At 39.8% G+C, this 20,236-nt stretch overlaps 1 protein-coding gene across 1 annotated transcript in view; it reads left to right on the top strand.

Moving 5' to 3' along the window:
- The window catches only part of PIK3CG (phosphatidylinositol-4,5-bisphosphate 3-kinase catalytic subunit gamma), a 48,030-nt gene extending 34,226 nt beyond the window's left edge, over positions 1–13,804 (top strand). The window contains exon 11 of the mRNA XM_008051530.1: positions 13,350–13,804. Coding sequence (XP_008049721.1) covers positions 13,350–13,628 — 279 coding nt within the window. The 3' untranslated portion in view covers positions 13,629–13,804. The remainder of the gene's footprint in view (positions 1–13,349) is intronic.
- The last annotated feature ends 6,432 nt before the right edge of the window (positions 13,805–20,236 follow it).

The following is a 20,236-nucleotide window of genomic DNA, read 5'->3' as shown; positions in this document are numbered from 1 at the left end:
GGATGAAGCCTACTTGGTCATGGTGGATGATTTTTGAGATGTGTTGTTGGATTCAATCTGCTAGAATCTTGTTGAGAATTGTTGCCATCTATGTTCATTAGGGATATTGGCCTGTAGTTCTCTTTTTCTGTTGGATCTTTACTCGGTTTGAGTATCAGTGTGATGTTAGCTTTGTTAAGTGATTTGGGGAGAATTTGGTCTTTCTCAATTGCCTGCAGTACTTTCAGTAGAATTGGTATCAGCTCCTCCTTGTAGGTTTTGTGGAATTCTGCTGGAAAACTGGTCCAGGGTTTCCCCCCCCCCACCCCCACCCCCCGTAGATAGTTTTCTTATGACACAGTCAATTTTCTGGGTTGTTATTGGTCTATTTAGTGTCTCAATGTCTTCTTGTTTCAACCTTGGGAGGTTGTGTGACTTTAGAAAGTTCTCTATTTCATTTTTGTTATCAAGTTTGTTTCCATACAGATGTACATAGTAATCTCTGAAAATCTTTTGCATTTCTTCACAGTCAGTTGGGATTTGATCTTTTGTATTTCTGATTGTGTATATTTGGGCTTTTTCTCTCTTTTTCTTGGTCGTTCTGGCTAGGAGTTCATCAATCTTATTTATTCTCTCAAACAACCAGTTTTTCATTTTGTTGATTTTTTTTTCTATGATATTATTGTCTTTTATGTCCTGTATTTGGGCTTTTACTTTGGTGATCAGGATTCTTCTGCTAAAGTTAGGTTTTTGGTGGTCTTGTCTTTCCAGCTCCCTTAGGTGATTTGTTAGACTATTAACTTGTGATCTTTTCATTTTCTTGATATGTATTTGTAGAGATATAAATTCCCCTCTTAGAACTGATTTCATGGCATCCCAGAGGTGTTGGTAGGATGTTTCTTCATTTTCATCTGTTTCTAGTAACCTTTTAATTTCTGTTTTGATTTCTGTGTTGACCCAGTAGTCATTCAGCATCATGTTGCTTAGTGTCCATGTTTTTGTGGGCTTGGGGGGAATTTTCTTGGTGTTGATATTTATTTTTATTCCGTTGTGGTCTGAGAAGGTATGTGGCAGTATATTGATCTTATGAAATTTGTTTATGCTTGACATATGGCTAAGGATGTGATTGATCTTGGAGTGTGTTCCATGTAGTAATGAGTAGAATGTATATTCTATGGTGGTTGGGTATTCTGTAGGTATCCATTAAGTCCATTTGGCCAAGCATCAAGTTGAGGTTCTGGATCTCTTTGTTGATTTTTTGCTTTAATGATCTATCTAGGGTTGTTAGTGGGATATTTAAGTCCCCAGCTACAATAGTGTTAGAGTCAATATCTTTTTTTAGTTTACTTAATAGTTGCTTTATAAATGCTGGTGCTTCTGTGTTGGATGCATATATGTTTAGGGTAGATAGGGTATTGATAGATTGAAACTTTAATCATTATATAGTGTCCTTTCATATCTTTTTAAATTTTTGAAGCCAGGCTCGGTGGCTCAGCCTGTAATCCCACGCCTTTGGGAGGCTGAGGTAAGTGGATTGCCTGAGCCCACGGGTTCGAGACCCACCTGGGCAGCGAGACCTCATCTCTACAATAAATAAATTTTTAAAAAATCGGCCGGGCATGGTAGCGCATGCCTGTAATTCCGGCTACTTGTAAGGCTGAAGCGGAAGGATCACAGGTCGAGGCTGCGGTGGCCGGGAGCGGCCACTGCTGCACTCCAGTCTGGGTGACAGAGTGAGACTCCAACTCAAAAAAAAAAAAAAAAAAAAATTTTGATAACTTAAAGGTTGTTTTGTGTGATATTAGGATTACAACATCTGCCTTCTTCTGTGATCCATTTGCCTGGAAGCTCATTTTCCATCCTCCAACATTGAGTCTGTGTGCATCCCTTGTGGTAAGATGAGTTTCCTGGATGTAGCAAATTATTGGGTCAAGGCTTTTTGTTTTATGCCTACTTTGTGAAGGCAAATTACTGTGTGTCTAGGAGTTGATCTTCTCATTTGTTGTCTTGCAGAGATTGTCTGTATCTCTTGTGTTTGGATGGTCACATCTCTGGTGAAATGGGGAAAGCATTCTTGGTTAATACCCTGAAATACTTGCTCCAAGGTTCTCTCCATTTCCCTTCTTCTGGGATACCAATCAGGCATAGGTTCAGCCGCTTGATACAATCACACATCTCTTGGAAGCTTTGATCTTTCTTTCTAAGTTTTCTTTCTGTTTTTTGCAGATCAGATTAATTCCATGTTCTGGTCTCCAAGTTCTGAGATTCTTTATTCTACCTGATTAATTCTGCTTTCTTTGCTTGTCATCTTGTTACTTATTTCCTGGATGAAATTTTTTATGGCCAAAATCTCATTACAAGTTTTTTCAGTGTTGCATCTTGTCCTTCTTGAGTCTTATTCACTCTTTTCATTCATTTCCTAATCCCTGTTATATTCTGGGGCCAGTTGTTGTTGACTTCCATTGTTTGAACGTCTGAGGTCTGATTTTTCAGACATTTTCTCTTTGTAATACTGGGAATTACTTGTGTTCCTCTGTTGATTTTCCCTCACTTGTGACAGATCTCTTTTTTTCCTTTAGTTTCATTATTCAGTGGCAGTGGGAGAAGCTTTCACTTGTGATGTTTGCTCAGCCCTTTTTTCTTCCCTGGTCAGGGCTCTGAATTTGTTCCATTTTGAAACAGGGCTGTGGGTGAGAAGCTTTGCTGTCTCTTGTAGTTTTGAGAGTCTAATAAGGTGGAAGATGGGGAGCTAGGATTCAGAAACTACTTGCAAATTACAATGTCACTGATTGTGGTATGGGTTCCCTGAGGCCCACTCCCCACCACCACTCTACATGATGTTGCAGTGGATATGTATGTGTACCCCCTGAGTCCAAGATACAGTAACAGCAATGAGAAGGACAGAGAAAAGTAGAATGAAATGAGAAGGACAATTTTTTTAATTAAAAACACAGAACAACAAGAGCAGAAACCAAAGCAAAAAACAATTACACACACACACACACACACACACACACACACACACCCAAAAAACTGGAATAACAGCAAAGCAAAACAAAACAAACAGCAATAACAAAAAAATCCAGGAAAAGCAAACATATATACACACATTCCCAACCCAAAGTGAAAGGAGAAGAAAATAAAAAGGAATTTAAATTGAACCGTCATACATGTATTCACATACATATTGAACTAAAAAAAAAAAAGGAAGAACAAAAAGCAAAAACAAACTAAAAAAACTGAAAGATAAACATGCAATCCTTCATGTACATGCATAAACAGAAAACAAAAAACTAAATTAGAAAGGAGATAAAAGGGGTGAAGGGGATGCGGATCAAACCCTCACATATACATTCATGCACAAATAAAACAATTTAAAAATTAGCAAACAAAAAACCTGCCCTCTTATAGCAGGTTCTGTAATTGTTCCTCTCAGCTGCCCCACTGCTGTCGCCTGCAGAACTTCAGTCTCAATCTCCCCAGTGTCTGACCCAGGGAAGGAGGAGGGGGCAGTGGGGGTGGGTGAGGCTTCAGTCCACCCCTCCCACTCAAGTATGGTCAAGGGATCCCCTCTAGTGGGGAGATGCAGGATTGTCTCTTTCCCAGGTATTGGCAGAGGGCACCCCAGCCAGGCTTGTTCTTGATCAGAGTCCTATTGCTGCTGACTCTGCCTGGGTTTGTCCCTCTCAATCATGCCCCAGTGGTGTGGGCCTGACATTCAGAGGATTGCTGGGAAGGAAGGGTTGGGTCAGCCTCCAACTCACCACTGATCTCTCTGGAGGTCTTCCTCAGCCTTTTCTGGCTACACCTTTTGTCCCACGGCTGAATCAGGGGAGGGGGTGGGGCGCCTGAGACTCAGCACACGTCCTGTCCCTCCAGAGTTTGTGCTTTGGCGGTATTCCCTCTGGGTCCTGATCTACCCCAGGTAGTTAATCTGCTCGTCGCAGAGATCAGGTTGGGTCTGTTGCTCCATGGTAAGCAAGCTGAAGCACTTTTCTGCCGTTTTCAAGATGGTGGCAGGGTGCCTCTTGTGTCTTCTCCAGTGGGGCTCTGCCTCTAGACTCCCTTGCTGTGCTCCATTCACAACCCTTGCCGCCAGAGTCTGTCCAGGCTGCAGTGGTGAGGCAGAGCCTGGAGTTAGGAGTCTCTTCTAGCAGCTTCTTCCCAGGAAGGGCTTTGTTGATTTTTTTAAAATGGTACCCTGGGAAGGGCTAGGGGCCAAGCAGGGCAGCCGCGGCACCAGCCACTTCACCAGGAGAGTCCTAGCCACTTGTTCCCAAGTCCCTACTCAGTCTGCCACTCATAAGCCCACTTACTCATCGACACATATGCAAAATTTTCCATACACTCACTCACTCACACTGGGACTTGCTTAGTCTGGCTCTGCCGCCATCTTCCTGAGAATCCAAATGTGTGCTGTTTACCAGTGTCCATCCTGCCTTTCCGCAAAGGTTCATTAAATCTGCATCGGGTCTCCAAGTGTGTGCAGCTAGTCAGAATTGGGACATTGTGTCTGACAAGTGTGGGACATGAAGTTAAATTTGGGGAAGAAATTTCTTCCTCATAGAAGAGACCCTTGTGTGTGAAAATTAGAACTAAGCAAATAAATTAGAGACAACAGAAACCTCTTATATGGGTGAGATGGCCTTCAGGAAAAGCAAGTCAGCTCCTTTCCTTAAGGCGTCTCTTGGATGCTGCAGGGATTGGTGAATCTGTACATCATTGCTTATTGGATTCGTGTTATAATAACCTGGCCTGGGTTTAATTTCCCTCCTCAAAATTTTCTATTAAAAAGAGTTTGACCACAGAGTGGGCTCACACAGCAGGGTGCTTGCCTGGAGCCCCTAGTGTAGAGAAGGATAGAAAATAATTAAAAATCAGAATGTACTCTAATTCAAAACCAAAGGTATCTCCATCTATGCCCTTGTGAAAATTGTGCAAGTTAGCAAATTAATGAGGCTGTTGCCTGGGGTGAAGTCTGCACTTATCCTGTGTAATTACCAAGAAATAAGAGAGACCTCAGTGGATCCTATGGATGAGCAAAAGAAAATGATTTCCGGACATAAGTGGAGTCATTAAGAATGCAGGAGCACTAATGCACTGGGGCCACGTCCAAGGGACAAGTGATGGCTGGGTGGCGGCAGCAACAGCCCAAGCAGACTTGAATCTGTTTAAGTCTCCTGCTTGGTGAACAGAGAGAGACTGCAGAGTGGATGGCAGAGAAGGGGAGGAGTGAAGTTTATTGAGTCCTTGCTATGAACTGGCTCCAATGCCAGGCTTCTGGATTTTTGGGGGGAGGTGGTTCTAGATTTTTGTTTTTGGAGTTTTAAAATTTTTTATTTTATTTTATTTCAATAGCTTTAGAAGGTACAAATGGTTTTTGGTTACATGGATGCATTGTAAAGGGACAAAGAAGCCTAGGCTTTAAGTGTACCCTCCACCCCCACCTGTACACATTGTACACAGTTGCTGATTTTTCATCCTACCCCCCATACCACCTGCCCCCCTTCTGAGTCTTCAGTCCTTTATGCCACTTTCTATGCCTTTGCAGTTCCTTAGTTTAGCTCCCACTTATAAGTGAGAACATGTGGTGTTTGGTTTTCCATTCCGACGTTACTTCGCTTAGGATGGTCTCCAATTCCATCCAAGTTGCTGCAAAAGACATTATTTCATTCTTTTTTTATGACTGAATAGTATTCCATGGTAGATATATACAATTGTGAATTGTGCTGTGATGAACATATGAATATAGGTGTCTTCTTTGTATAGCAACCTCTGTTCTTTTGGGTAGATACCTAGTAGTGGGATTGCTGGATCAAGTGATAGATCTACTTTTAGTTATTTGAGTAATCTCCATATTGATTTCCATAGAGGTTATATTGATTTACATTTCCACCAACAGGGTATAAGTATTCCCTTTTCATCGCATTTGTGCCTACTGTTTTTTGATATTTTAATAGCAGCCATTCTGATTGGTATAAGGTGGTATCTCATTGTGGTTTTAATTTGCATTTCCCTGTGGGTGCATTAGTGATATTAAGCATTTTTCAATATACTTGTTGGTTATTTGTGTATCTTCTTTTGAGAGATCTGTTCATGTCATTTGCCCACTTTTTAATGAGGTTATTTGCTTTTCTATTTTAGATTTGGGGGTACGCATGCATATTCGTCACATGGACACATATTGTGTAGTGGTGGGGATTGTGTCTCAGGTAGCCCATTCCCCAGATAGTAAATATTGTGCCCCGTAAGTAGTTTCTGACCCTAGACTTCTCCCCCTCCCCCCTTATTAATGTCCTCAGCATCTATTATTTCCATCCTTGTGGTCATTTAGCTCCCACATGAGTGAGAAAATATGCTATTTGGTTTTCTGTTTCTGAGCCAGTTTACTTAGGATGATGACCTCCAGCTCCATCCATGTTGTTACAAAGGACATGATTTTATTCTTTTTTATGACTGTGTAGTATTCTGTGGTGTATATATACCACATTTTCATTAGCCACTGATCGGTTGATGGACATTTCGGCTGACTCCACATCTTTGCAATTGTGAATTGTGCTGCAATAAACATGGGGGTACAGGCATCTTTGTTATATAACGACCTCTGTTCCTTAGGGTAGATAACCTAGTAAGGGATTGCTGGATAAAAGTGGTAGATCTACTTTTAATTCTTTGAGTAATCAACATACCTCTTCCCATAGAGGTTGTACTAATTTACACTCCTACCAACAGTGTATAAGTGTTCCCTTTTCTCTCATGCCAACATCTACTGTTTTTTGATTTTTTAATAATGGCCATTCTGACTGGTATAACGTGATACCTCATTGTGGTTTTAATTTACATTTCCCTGATGATTAGTGATGTTGAGCATTTTTCAATATGTTGGTTATCTGTATATCTTCTTTTGAGAGATGTCTGTTCATGTCACTTTTTAATACGGTTATTTTCTTTTTTTTCTTGCTGATTCTGGATATTAGTCCTTTGTTAGATGTTAGATGTATAGTTTGTGAATAACTTTTCCCATTCAATAGGTTGTCTGTTCTGTTGATTATTTCTTTTGCTGTGCAGAAGCTTTTTAATTATGTCCCACTTGTTTTGTTCATTTGTTTTTGGGGTCTTAGCCGTAAATTCTTTGCCTAGAATAATGTCCAGAAGAGTTTTTTCTAAATTTTCTCCAAGATTTTTATGGTTTCAGGTCTAACATTTAAGTCTTTGATCCATCCTGAGTTAATTTTTGTACATGGTGGGAGATGGGACTCAAGTTTCATTTTTCTGCAGGTAGCTGTCCCATTTTCCCAGCACCATTTGTTGACTAGGGTGTCCTTTCCCCAATGTATGTTTTTGCCTGCTTTGTCAAAGATCAGTTTGTTGTAGGTATTTGGGTTCATTTCTGGATTCTTTGTTCCATTGGTCCATGTGTCTGCTTTTCTACCAGTACCATGCTGTTTTCGTTACTATAGCCTTGTATAATTTGAAGTCAGATAATGTTATGCCCTCAGCTTTGTTCTTTTTGCTTAGGATTTGCTTTTTAGCTCTTCTGGCTCTTTTTTGGTACCATGTGAATTTTAGGGTTGTTTTTTCTAATTCTGTGAAAAATGATGTTGGTAGTTTGATAGGGATTGTGTTGAATCTGTAGATTATTTGATTCTTCCAATCTGTGAGCATGGGATGTTTTTCCATTTCTTTGGGTTCTCTACAATTTTTTTTTTGAGTTGGAGTCTCACTCTGTCACCCAGACTAGAGTGCAGTGGCCACTCCTGGCCACTGCAGCCTCAACCTGCTGGGCTCTGGCAATCCTTCTGCCTCAGCCTTCTAAGTAGCCGGAACTACAGGCACGCGCTACCATGCCCGGCTAATTTTTTTTTTTTATTGTATAGATGAGGTCTCGCCAAGTTGCCCAGGCGGGTCTTGAACCCGCAGGCTCAGGCAATCCACTCACCTAGGTCTCCCAAAGCACAGGATTACAGACTGAGCCACTGAGCCCAGCCCTCTACAATTTCTTTCATCTGTGTTTTCTTGTTATTCTTTTACCTCCTTGGTTAAATGTATTTCTAGGTATTTTAGCTTTTTGGCAACTAATGTAAATGGAATTGAGTTCTTAATTTGATTCTCAGCTTGGTCAGTATTGGTTTATAGTAATGCCACTGATTTATGCATGTTGATTTTGTATCCTGAGACTTTACTGAATTACTCTATCAACTCCAGGAGTCTTTTGGAGGAGTCTTTAGGATTCTCTAGGTGTGAGATCATATTGTTGGCATATAGAGATAGTTTGATTTATTCTTTTCCAATTTGGATATCCTCTATTTTTTTCTCTTGCCTGATTGTTCTGGTTAGAACTTCCAGTATTATGTTGAATAGGAGTGGGGAAAGTGGGCATTCTTGTCTTGTTCCAGTTCTGATGGGAAATGTATTCAACTTTTCTCTGTATAGGATGACATTGACTGTGAGTTTGTTGTATATGGCTTTTATTATTTTGAGGAATGTTCCTTCTATGCTGTTTTGCTGAGGATTTTTATCATGAAGGAATGCTGGATTTTATTAAATCCTTTTTCTGTATCTATTTATATGATCATATAATTTTTGGTCTTGATTCTGTTTGTGTGGTAGATCGTATTTATTGACTTGTATATGTTGAGCTATCTTTCCAGCCCTGGAATAAAACCCACTTAATCATGGTATATATATATTTTTTAATGTGCTGTTGAATTTGTTTTTTGGTGAGGTGGGAGGTTGAGTCAGGGTCCCACTCTATTACCCAGGTTGGAGTGCACTGGCACGATCACAGCTCACCACAACCTCAAACTTCTGAGCTCAGGTGATCCTTCCACCTCAGTCACCCAAATAGCTGGGACTACAGGTGTGCGCACTATCATGCCTGACAAATTTTAAAAATATTTTTGTAAAGATGTCGTCTCACTGTATTACCCAGGCTGGTCTCAAATTCTTGGACTCAAGCAATCCTTTCTCCTCGGCCACCCAAGATGCTGGGATTATAGGCATAAGCCACCATGCCCAGGCCATACTGTTGAATTTGGTTTGCTAGTATTTTGTTGGAGCAGGCATCTTACATGTGCCATCTCACTTCAAAGATGCCAGAATAGTTCGTGGGTTTTTATTCTTAGACAAGGTAATGCTTATACAGTCCAGCCTTGACATACAGGATGACACAGGCCTGACCTCAATTATCAAAGCAGTTACTCTGCCCCATCAGATGGCACAGACAAGATCAGCTAAAAGCAAAGGAAAATTTACTGTTAGCCTTTTGACCTATAAGCTTATATTCTTTTTTCTATATAAATATTTTGTGCTGATTTACTGAAGTGGGATGTGTTGTTATCACCACAGTTAAGTACTATAACATTGCTGGGCACAGTGGCTCACGCCTGTAATTCCAGCACTTTGGAAGGTCAAGGTGAGAGGATTACCTGAGCTCACAGATTCAAGACCAGCCTAAGCAACATGATGAGATCTCATCTCTACAATAAATCAAAAACTTCAGCCAGGCATGGTGGCACATACCAGTGGTTCCAGCTACTTGAAAGGCTAAGGCAGAAGGATCACCTGAGCCCAGCAGGTCGAAGCTGCAGTAGCCGTGAGCACGCCACTGCACTCCAGCCTGGGTGACAGAGTGAGACTCCAACTAAAAAAAAAAGTTATATAACATGAATAAGCACTCTAAGGCTGGGCACAATGGCTCACGCCTGTGATCCTAGCACTTTGGGAGGTAGAGGTGAGAAGATTGCCTAAGACCAGACTGGGTAACATGGCGAGAACTCATCTCTACAATAAATATAAAAAATTAGCTGTTGTGGTGGTGTGCACCTGTAGTTCCAGCTACTTAGAAGGCTGAGGTGGAAGGATCACCTGAGCCCAGCAGGTCAAGGCTGTAGTAGCCATGATGTGCCACTGCACTCCAGCCTGGGTGACAGAGTAAGACTCTGACTCAAAGTAAATAAATAAATAAATAAAATAAGCTAACAATAAATACTTTAAAGCTTTTGAGATATGTTATCAAATTGTCCACTGGTGATATTATACCTCTTCCCATCTATCATCAGCCTATGAAAGATGAACACTGGGTATTATCTTTAAAAGACTTTTAAAAAATTGTAGGTGAATGTTTCTCTCTCATTTTAAGTTACATTATTTGAATACTAATGAGGTTGCACTTTTATTGTTTTATTACATTTTATGTCTTATAGTATGAACTTTTATGTCCTTGGCCTGTATTTCTAGCCAACTATTTACCTCTTAATGATTTCTAAGAACTCTTGTGGGATTGGGAGTGGGAGAATGATCTGTGATGTTGCACATGTGTTTTATTTTGTCATTAGCCTTCTTTATTATTATTAATTATAGCTTTTTTCTCATAAGTTTTTAGTTTCTGTAATCTCGCCGTCTTTTTCTTATAGAATCCACCTCAGGCCGGGCTTGGTGGCTCAGCCTGTAATCCCAGCACTTTGGGAGACTGAGGCGAGTGGTTTGCCTGAGCCCATGGGTTCTAGACCAGCCCGGACAATTTGGCGAGACCTCACCTCTACAATAAATCAAAAATTAGCTAGTCATGGTAGCACATACCTGTAGTTCCAGCTACTTGGAAGGCTGAGGTAGACAGATCGCTGGAGCCCAGCAGGTTGATGCTGGGGTGGCCATGAGTGTGCCACTGCACTCCAGCCTGAGCGACAGGAGACTCCAACTCAAAAAAAAAGAATCCACCTCGGAACTCATCTTCATAAAGTCCTTTCCCACTTTCCCACTACATGATTATTTAAATATTTTCCCTTTTTACATTTATATCTTCAGTTCATCAGGAATTTATTTTAGTGTATCACACAGAGTAAAATTTATCTTTATTTTTTTCTCCAAATGATGATCCAGTTGTCCTAGTCCCATTTATCAGTAATAGATCTTTTCCCCCAAAATTGAGAAGTCATCCTTATTATATATATCATATTTATTATGTACTTAGGTATATCTCTGAACTTAACATTCTAGTCAACAAAATTTCTTATCTTTTTGGAAAAGAACTAATATTGTTTCACACTGTTTTTAGTATTATGTTTTATAGAATATTTTACTATCTGGTTTGCCAAGCACTGGCTTTCATTTATTATACTTTTTCAAAATGTCCTGTCAGACCCTGACTTTTCTGGATGAACTTTAAACCATATGTGAGTTTAAACATTCAATAAGAATTTTCATTGTGTTTATAGATTAAGAATAGTTTACATCACTAAAATAAGAGATCTTGTCAGGAATATGCTACATTGCTTCATGTAATCAAATTTACTTTTATGTGACTCAGTAAAGTGTTTCAGAATTTTTTGGTTTTTGTCTTTTGTTTTTGTTTTTGTTTTTGTAGAGACAGGGCCTCACTATGTTGCCCAGGCTTGTCTCCATTCAATTTCTGGCCTTAAGTGATTCCCTCCCATCTTGGCCTCCCAAAGTACTGGGATTATAGGCATGAGCTACTGCACGTGGCTTGTATAGTTTTTAAAAATGAATTCTTCATGTTTTGTGTGTGTCTACGTATCATCATTATTATTACCACTAATCACAGTGTCTCTTTTTTCATTTCAGAGATTTCTACACTCAATCTCTTTCCAACTTGTGGCTCCTAGTTACAACATTCCATTTACTAATTTGTATTAAAAGTTAGTTTATTAAATACTAGTTACAGTAATATTTGAGGGTCTTTTTTCCCCTTCAGTGTTCCAAGAAGACAATTAGATCACTTGTGTAATTTCAGATAATTGTTCAGTTGTTACATTTTAATAACATGTTACATATTACTTTTTTTAAAAAACAGAAATAGATGTTAATATAATACCTTGGATGAACTAATCTCGCAGTTTGGAATAACTCTGTTTGACTATGTGTGTTACTCTTTTAACATGTTACTCAATATTTTATTTGAAATCTTTATATCTGTAACCATTCTTTAGGTTTCTTTAATATGCTATCCTTGTCAAGTGATGGTATTAACGTTGGGTTCTCATGTTGTAAAATTGGGAACCTTGTATCTTTTTATCTTTTTCTATGCTTGGGAGCAATATTTTTTTTTTTTTTTTTTTTTTAGTTGGAGTCTTACTTTTGTCACCCAGGCTGAAGTGCAGTGGCACACTCATGGCCACCGCAGCCTTGACACCTGCTGGGCTTAGGCAATCCTTCTACCTCAGCCTTCCAAGTAGCTGGAACTACAGGCACATGCCACCACACCCGGGTAGTTTCTTTGTGTGTGTGTGATTTATTGTAGAGACAAAGTCTTACCAAGTTGTCCAGGTTGGTCTTGAACCCCCGGGCTCAGGCAGTCCTCTCGCCTCGGCATCCCAAAGTGCTGGGATTACAGGCTGACCCACCACGTCTGGCTGCGCTGGAGCTATTTATTTATTTATTTATTTATTTACTTATTTATTTAAGTTTTTTGAGTTGGAGTCTCACTCTGTCGCCCAGGCTGGAGTGCAGTGGCACACTCACAGCCACTGCAGCCTCAACCTGCTGGACTCAGGTGACCTTCTGCCTCAGCCTTCCAAGGAGCTGGAACCACAGGCATATGCCACCATGCCCGGCTAATTTTTTAAATTTTTTTGCAGAGATGAGGTCTTGCCCAGGCTGGTCTCAAACCCCTGGACTCAGGCAATCCTCTCTCCTCAACCACCCAAAGTGCTGTGATTACAGGCATGAGCCACCATGCCTGGCTATGGAACAATTTAAATGGCATGGTCACACCTGTTATTTGATATCTGGACTTAACTCACCTGTATCACCTGATGCTTTTGGGGGCAACTTCAGCCACATTTTTTTAAAGCCCTCTCTCTCATTCAGTATTCAGAATTTTTACTCAAGTTCCAAAGTTATTCAACCATTTTGTGAGTCAGACAATGAAAACCTAATTCATCTGTTTTCTTATAATAGAACAAAGTGTAAAATAAAGATAAAAACTAACTACATCTCAGCACCACATTTCCATTATTTCTTTGGATTTCTTTAGCTCTTAACAAACATTATTTACACTTACATCAAGTTTATTGATTCCAGTATGATGTTCAAAAACTGATTCATTCCTTTTCAGAGATTTCTACCCTCAATCTCTTGGGAAAGAACTTGAATTAAAAAGGTAGAGTAAGAAATAAGAGGAAACTTATCTGTATCAATTAGTTTTCTTTGAGCACTCCCTGGATATATGCAACTACACTGAAATGTTTAAGAGATTATAAAAACAGTTTATGTTCTCATCACACTTTTCATCTGAGTCAGGGACGTCCTTTGTTTATGATGGTTCTTCTCGAATTTCAATACAGCCCAGTGGTCTTCGGCCTCCTTAGCTACTGTAACAACCTAACAGTATTTTCTTCTTCTTTATCCAGGACGTCTGTGTTAAGGCTTATCTAGCCCTTCGTCATCACACAAACCTACTGATCATTCTGTTCTCCATGATGCTGATGACAGGAATGCCCCAATTAACAAGCAAAGAAGATATTGAATATATCCGGGATGCCCTAACAGTGGGGAGAAATGAGGAAGATGCTAAAAAGTATTTTCTTGATCAGATTGAAGTATGCAGAGACAAAGGATGGACTGTGCAGTTTAATTGGTTCTTACATCTTGTTCTTGGCATCAAACAAGGAGAGAAACATTCAGCCTAAAACTTAGGGGCTAGAATTATAAACAAGTTAGTGTTCTAAAGTTTTAAATCAGCTTGTCAGCCATCGATCTTGTCAGCTACAGGACATTGTGAAAGCCAGCATCTGAAATATAGCTCTTTTCCTAGCTGAACTCTTCAGTGGAGAAAAAACATTGGCTTCGCTGATTTTTTTGGTTAAGTAATATTTTTAGTGTCTCACTCTGTCGCCCAGACTGGAGTGCAGTGGCAAGATAACAGATTACTTGAGCCCCAAACTCCTGGCCTAAAGCAATTCTCCCACCTCTAAGCCTCCTGAGTATCTGGGACTATAGGCCTGTAGGCATATGTCACCATGCTTGGTTAATTTTTTATTTTTTTGTAGAGATCAGGTCTCTCTCTGATACCTAGTCTCATCTTGAACTCCTAGACTCAAGCAATCCTCTTGCCTCGGCCTCTTAAAATACTGGGACTACAGGGTGAGCCACTGTGCCCGGCCTGATAACTTCCTTATTGTGCCTTATATTTTGACTATCTTATTGAACGCTTCCAGAAATTCCTTAGAATAATGGGTGACATCTATTCTTGTCTGGATTTACTCTCAATTTTGGTTATCCTTATGGTTCTTCAAGCTCTGTAAAGAAAAGATGTAATCATCGTAACCTTTGTCTCATTCCTTAAGTCACGCTTCCAAACGTTCCCTCGGTGTCTGCAGATGTTAGTGATGTGTTAAAAGCCAGGAAAGCAAGCTTGTCTTTTCTGTGTCTTGTGCAATTAGATTAGTTTGCCAAATACAACTGAGATGCACAAACACAAAAGGGAAGTCTAAACTTTTGTGCCGTGACCCTCCTCTGCTGGTCTGGTTCCAGGGTTATGAATATGAAAAATAGGAGACCTGTTGTCCCAACTCTACCCACAAAGGAGAATCATCTAGTATCATTAGCTGATCATGCTGATCTTCTCCAGCATGGCCTTCTCCAGCATGGAAGAAGGAAGTAAGGAAAGAGACTCCTTCGTTCTGTATAGCTCCTCCTTCCTTTTCCTGCTTCCATCCTCCTCAGCTGTCTTCTTCCCACAGCCCTCTACAGACTTGTGCCATCTTCACAGGCACCCTAGAACTCAAAAATGCATTCAAAAAGTTCTGCTCAAGCATTTCTAGGATTTTAGGTACTTATTTGTAAAGACGTTAGTGGAGTTTTTAACAAGCCTATTATTTTATTTTATTTTATTTTATTTTTAGTTGGAGTCTTACTCCGTTGCCCATGCTGGAGTGCAGTGGCACACTCATGGCCACTCCAGCATCAACCTGCTGGGCTCCAGTGATCCTTCCACCTCAGCCTTCCGAGTATCTGGAACTATAGGCACGCGCCACCATGCCCGGCTAATTTTTGATTTGTTGTAGAGCTGAGTTCTCACCAAGTTGCCTGGGCTGGTCTCAAACCTGTGGGCTCAGGCAATCCACTTGCCTCGGCCTCCCTAAGTGCTGGGGTTACAGGCTGAGCCACCAAGTCCAACCAAACAAACATATTATTAAAGGAGGCATTCTAGAAAAATATGAGTTAGTTTCCAAATGCCTTAATTTTAAACTTTGTGCTGTGCAGTTTTCTTCCTTTCTAATGGAAGGAGATAACTGATACTAAAAAGTATTCCAAGTCAGGAAGAACACTACTCTACCTTATCCATTCCTCAGTTTAAAGAACTTTTAAACTTTGATACATCCTTCAGATTTTCTAAAAGTAATTGAAAGGTCTTTCTTAACAAATATTTTCTTCTCACAAATACCTTGCTATTTATTGGAAGTATTGTTTAACTTTAGAGAGGGATCATTAAATTATTTATAAAATATTTTGTAGTTTACCTACAGTTAATGCATTACATAGTAAAAACTATGTTAAAAGTGTCTGTGCTAAAGTATAGTCAAATATAAATATATGCCTGACTTTTAAATTTTCAAAATGTGTACCTGTTTGGTATTGAGGTAGCCCATAACTTTCTTTGTGTATGCAGAAAACCCAGTGGTTCTTAAGCTTGGCTGCAAATAAGAAGAATCACCAGGGACACTTTTTTAAAGTACTCTTACCTGTGGCCCACTCCCGGGTTATAATCTAATTAGTGAAGGACGAGGCCCAGACATCATTATTTTTCTAGGTACTCTAGATGATTCTGATTTTCAGCCAGAGTTGGAAGCTCTGTGTGGCATCTGAAGATCTAGGTAACTCTGCTTCCTTGCCCATTGAGCCTTTCCCATAAGTAGCTAGAAATAACTCTTTCTTGGCAACTTGTCCTTTTTAAATCATACTCTATTCCCATGTACAGAAGACCATGCCCTGTTATGGAATATTGGCTCTCTATAAATGGAGGATAGATTTTCTATGGCACTTCTAGACCAACGATTTCCTACCATTCTTTTGAAGAAAAGCAAGAACAATGTTTTCTAATTCAGAAGAGGATGTTTTACTGTTCTTATAAACAATAGCTGGTAGATTGTTTCTGCCCGCTCTCCCCTCTTGAAAGTGTACTATTATTTGCTTAATAAAGCCACTTGCTTGTTTAAAAAAAATAGCCAAGCTCAGGCCTTGCACAGTCTGCTTTTTATTCGACTTGCTGAAATAATTATCTTGTTTAGTAAAAATAGATTACAGAGGAGTGTATTTATATTTAGCTTATTGGCACATGTGCATATATATTTGTTCTTCAGATGAACTAGTTCTTTCATAATGCTGATTTTGTTTATATATGTATGTGTACATATCACAGTTGGGCTTTATTCTTCCATATTCCAGTGAGGGTATAATTTCAACTCTGTATAGACTTACACATAAACAAAGATCACCATTGTGTGTTTCCTTCCTTTACTGTGCCCAGCGAATCACATGACCAACAACGTCTGTACCTTTGAAAATGTTTTAGAACTAGGGTCATGTCATCCTGCTGACAGAGAACTACCCACAACTATCTTCAATGACAAATGAAAGCACGGATCTCAAGTCAGGCGAATCAGGTCAAAGCACCTTTTATTATACCTAGGACTGTATACATAATTTGCAGAACCCAGTGCAAGATGAAAATGCCGGCCTATCCAAAAATTATTAAGCAACTCTAGATGGCAACAGCAGAGCATTAAACCAAGCACAGTACCCTTCTGACTGTGTGGCTGCACAGTCACATGAAACTGGCACTCTATGTATCTGAATAATGGCTTTGGTGCTCAGTTTTGCACTCGTGGTCTACCATGTCTGCATGAGTGGAGATACAGTCATCTGAGCCTGGCTCCAAATGTTGCTTCTGTTCAAACTGGAATACCTCATCTCTATGGCTATACATTAGGGCCTGGATCAGTGACCTCATGCTCTGGGAATGGAACTATGGCCACTAAAAGTAAAACAATGCCCCATATGACTGCATTTGACTTGCTTTAGTGATACTTTGATGTAAGTAGGGGGAAGTGGAGACATCATAGATAAAATACATCAACTCCTGGGGAAAATTATTTTCTTAAAAAATTAACTTCAGTAATGTTTTTAGGATATGAATTATTTTTTAAGAAAAGGTTAGATATATGAATTCTGCAGCATAACTTGAAAGCTTTAGTCCTATATTAATGGAAATTTTTAAAAACTCAGTCCAGAAAATAGTTTAGAAAATAAGTTTGTGGAGCAAATTCTCACTTGTGGTTTGCTAGACTTTGCTTTTCATGATTATGAAATAAATTGACAATGACGTTTAACAATGTGAAGAAGTTAAATTTGGATTTTTAAGGGTTCCGTTGGCTTATTTTCTGTTTCATCCAATGTGATAATTCTAGTATATCACTTTGTAAATAAACGTGGCAACCCCCTCAGGTCCCGTCCTACTGTGGGAACTTTTCTGTCCTCTTAATAAATCCTGCTTTCTAGCCGGGCTCGGTGGCTCAGCCTTTAATCCCGTGCCTTTGGGAGGCTGAGGTGAGTGGATTGCCTGAGCCTGCGTGTTCGAGACCCGCCTAGGCAGGCGAGACCTCATCTCTACAATAAATCAAAAAATTAGCTGGGCGTGGTAGCGCGTGCCTGTAATTCCGGCTACTCGGAAGGCTGAGGCGGGAGGATCGCCGGAGCCCAGCAGGTCGAGGCTGCGGTGGCCGGGAGTGGCCACTGCACTCCAGTCTGGGCGACAGAGTGAGACTCCAACTCAAAAAAAAAACATAAAATAAAAATAAATAAATAAATCCTGCTTTCTAAAATAAATAAATAAATAAAATGTGGCTGTAGTCTGAATGCTACATATTCTCCAACACTCATTTCAGGACAGGTGCCAGGGGAACTGAAAGCACACACCTTGACTGAAGCACCCCTTCAGGAAGCTGAGGCAGTCTCTCTTCTGGATAGTCCTGTTCTTCCCACTTGCATGTATTTTAATTACAACATGTTCAATGTAAATTTAAATAAAAGAATCTGACATCTTGTGTTCTCTCTACAGGTCTTTTAATATCTTAAAGGCCAGCTATTCCTGAAAGTCTTATGTTTTCTTTGAAGATATCATTATTGTGGGCCCACTACCTACCAAACACTGTACTAAGAATTGGGGATTAGATATGAAACAAGTCTGACCCAGTCCCTGTCCATACCATGTTTATAATATGCTAGTGAAAACTGATACTTTATAATGGGTGGGTGTGTGTTGTGAGTTGAATTATGCTCTCCCTCGCAAAGGATATGCTGAAGTCTTAACCTTGATACCTGTAAAAGTAACCTTATTTAGAAATAGGTTCTACAGATATAATGAAGCTAAGATGAAGTCATTTGAGCAGACCCTAATCCAATATGGCTGATGTCTTTATAAGAAGAGAAGCAGCCGGACTCGGTGGCTCTGCCTGTAATCCCGTGCCTTTGGGAGGCTGAGGTGAGTGGACTGCCTGAGCCTGCGGATTCGAGACCCGCCTGGGCAGCGAGACCTCATCTCTACAATAAATCAAAAAATCAGCCGGGCGTGGTAGCGCATGCCTGTAATTCTGGCTACTCGGAAGGCTGAGGCGGAAGGATCGCCGGAGCCCAGCAGGTCGAGGCTGCGGTGGCCGGGAGTGGCCACTGCGCTCCAGTCTGGGCGACAGAGTGAGACTCCAACTCAAATAAATAAATAAATAAATAACTTAAGTTTCTTTCCCCTATCAGCTTAGCAAAGATTGGTAATGCCCAGAGCTGGAACTCATTTGAAAGGGCATTCTCACACTATTGAAACCAGTGGAAGTTGGTAAATTTGTGTGTGACATTTTGGCAAAATGTATTAAAGTTAAATAAGTATTTAATCTTACCCAGCAAGTCCATATTCAATAATTTATTCTTAAAAAATTACTGCACAAGTGTACGAAGACTTACAGGCAAAAATAGCTACCAGCATTCTTTATAATAACCAAATTTGGAAACAGTCTAAAAGTCCCTGAGTAGATGGTGAAATCCCATCTACACAATGGACTACAAGGAAGGCCTTGAAAAGATAAGGTAGATCAAAAGGTATTGAGGTCCTTGTAGATAGATGTGTACACACTGAGGACTGAAACAAGGTGGTCACACAACTGTATTACACTACAATCATATTCAAGTTAAACTCTAGGTTTGCATATGTAAATGTTTATACCATGCTGTTAATGGTGATAGTATTTTTTAGCCTTGCGTTTATTTTTTTTCTTGAGTTTTAGGGAACTTGGCTTTCCATTATTTGAATTTCTTAAGGGAAAAAATTAAGTATTTTCATTTTGGAAGAAAGATTGTAGTTAGCATGATAACCATATCTTTTAGCATATACCATGTCTCATTAAAAGCTCAGAAAACTGTTTCTCAGAGGGGAAAAAAAATCACGTGAAGCCAATAATTATTAAGGAATGACATCAAAGCTATGGTTAGAATCTCTTGATGTAGAAATAACTATAATGAAATGTGGTAAATGTACATGACGGAATATTACACAACCATAAAGAAAAACAAAATTAACAACACAGGAATTCATATGGAAACACAAACATCCAAGAATAGCCAGAACAATCCTCAGCAAAAAAAACAAAGCAGGTGGTATCACAATACCAGATTTCAAAGTTTACTATAAAGCTACAATCATCAAAACAGCTTGGTATTGGTACAGGAACAGGCATATAGATCAATGGAACAGAATTGAGATTCCAGAAGCAAAACCTCAATTTCTCAACCAACTCATCTTCGACAAAGCCCCCACCACCTACCAATGGGGAGAGGAGAACCTATTCAGTAAATGGTGCTGGGAAAATTGGCTGACCACATGCAGAAGATTGAAACAGGACCCCTAACTATCCCCATGCACAAAGGTTAACTCCAAATGGATCAGAGACCTAAATGTAAAACCTCAAACCATAAGAACCTTAGAAAAGGAAGGAAATACTCTCATGGAAATCGGAACTGGCATCCAATTCCTGTATAAAACCCGAAACCCACAGGACTTAAGAGAGAAGATAGACAAATGGGACCTTATTAAACTGACAAGCTTCTGCAAAGCCAAAGAAACCATCAAGAGAGCAGGAGACAGCCTACAGACTGGGAAAAAGTATTTGCCAACTCTAGGTCTGACAAAGGCTTAACATCCTGGATCTACAAGGAACTGAAGCATACTGAAAAGAAGAAAACAAACAAC

This window comes from Carlito syrichta, unplaced genomic scaffold (genome assembly GCF_000164805.1).
Source record: "Carlito syrichta isolate Samal-C Ts95f unplaced genomic scaffold, Tarsius_syrichta-2.0.1 Scaffold187360, whole genome shotgun sequence".
NCBI classification, from domain to species: Eukaryota; Metazoa; Chordata; class Mammalia; order Primates; family Tarsiidae; genus Carlito; species Carlito syrichta.
This window is presented reverse-complemented; position numbering and strand designations above follow the sequence as displayed.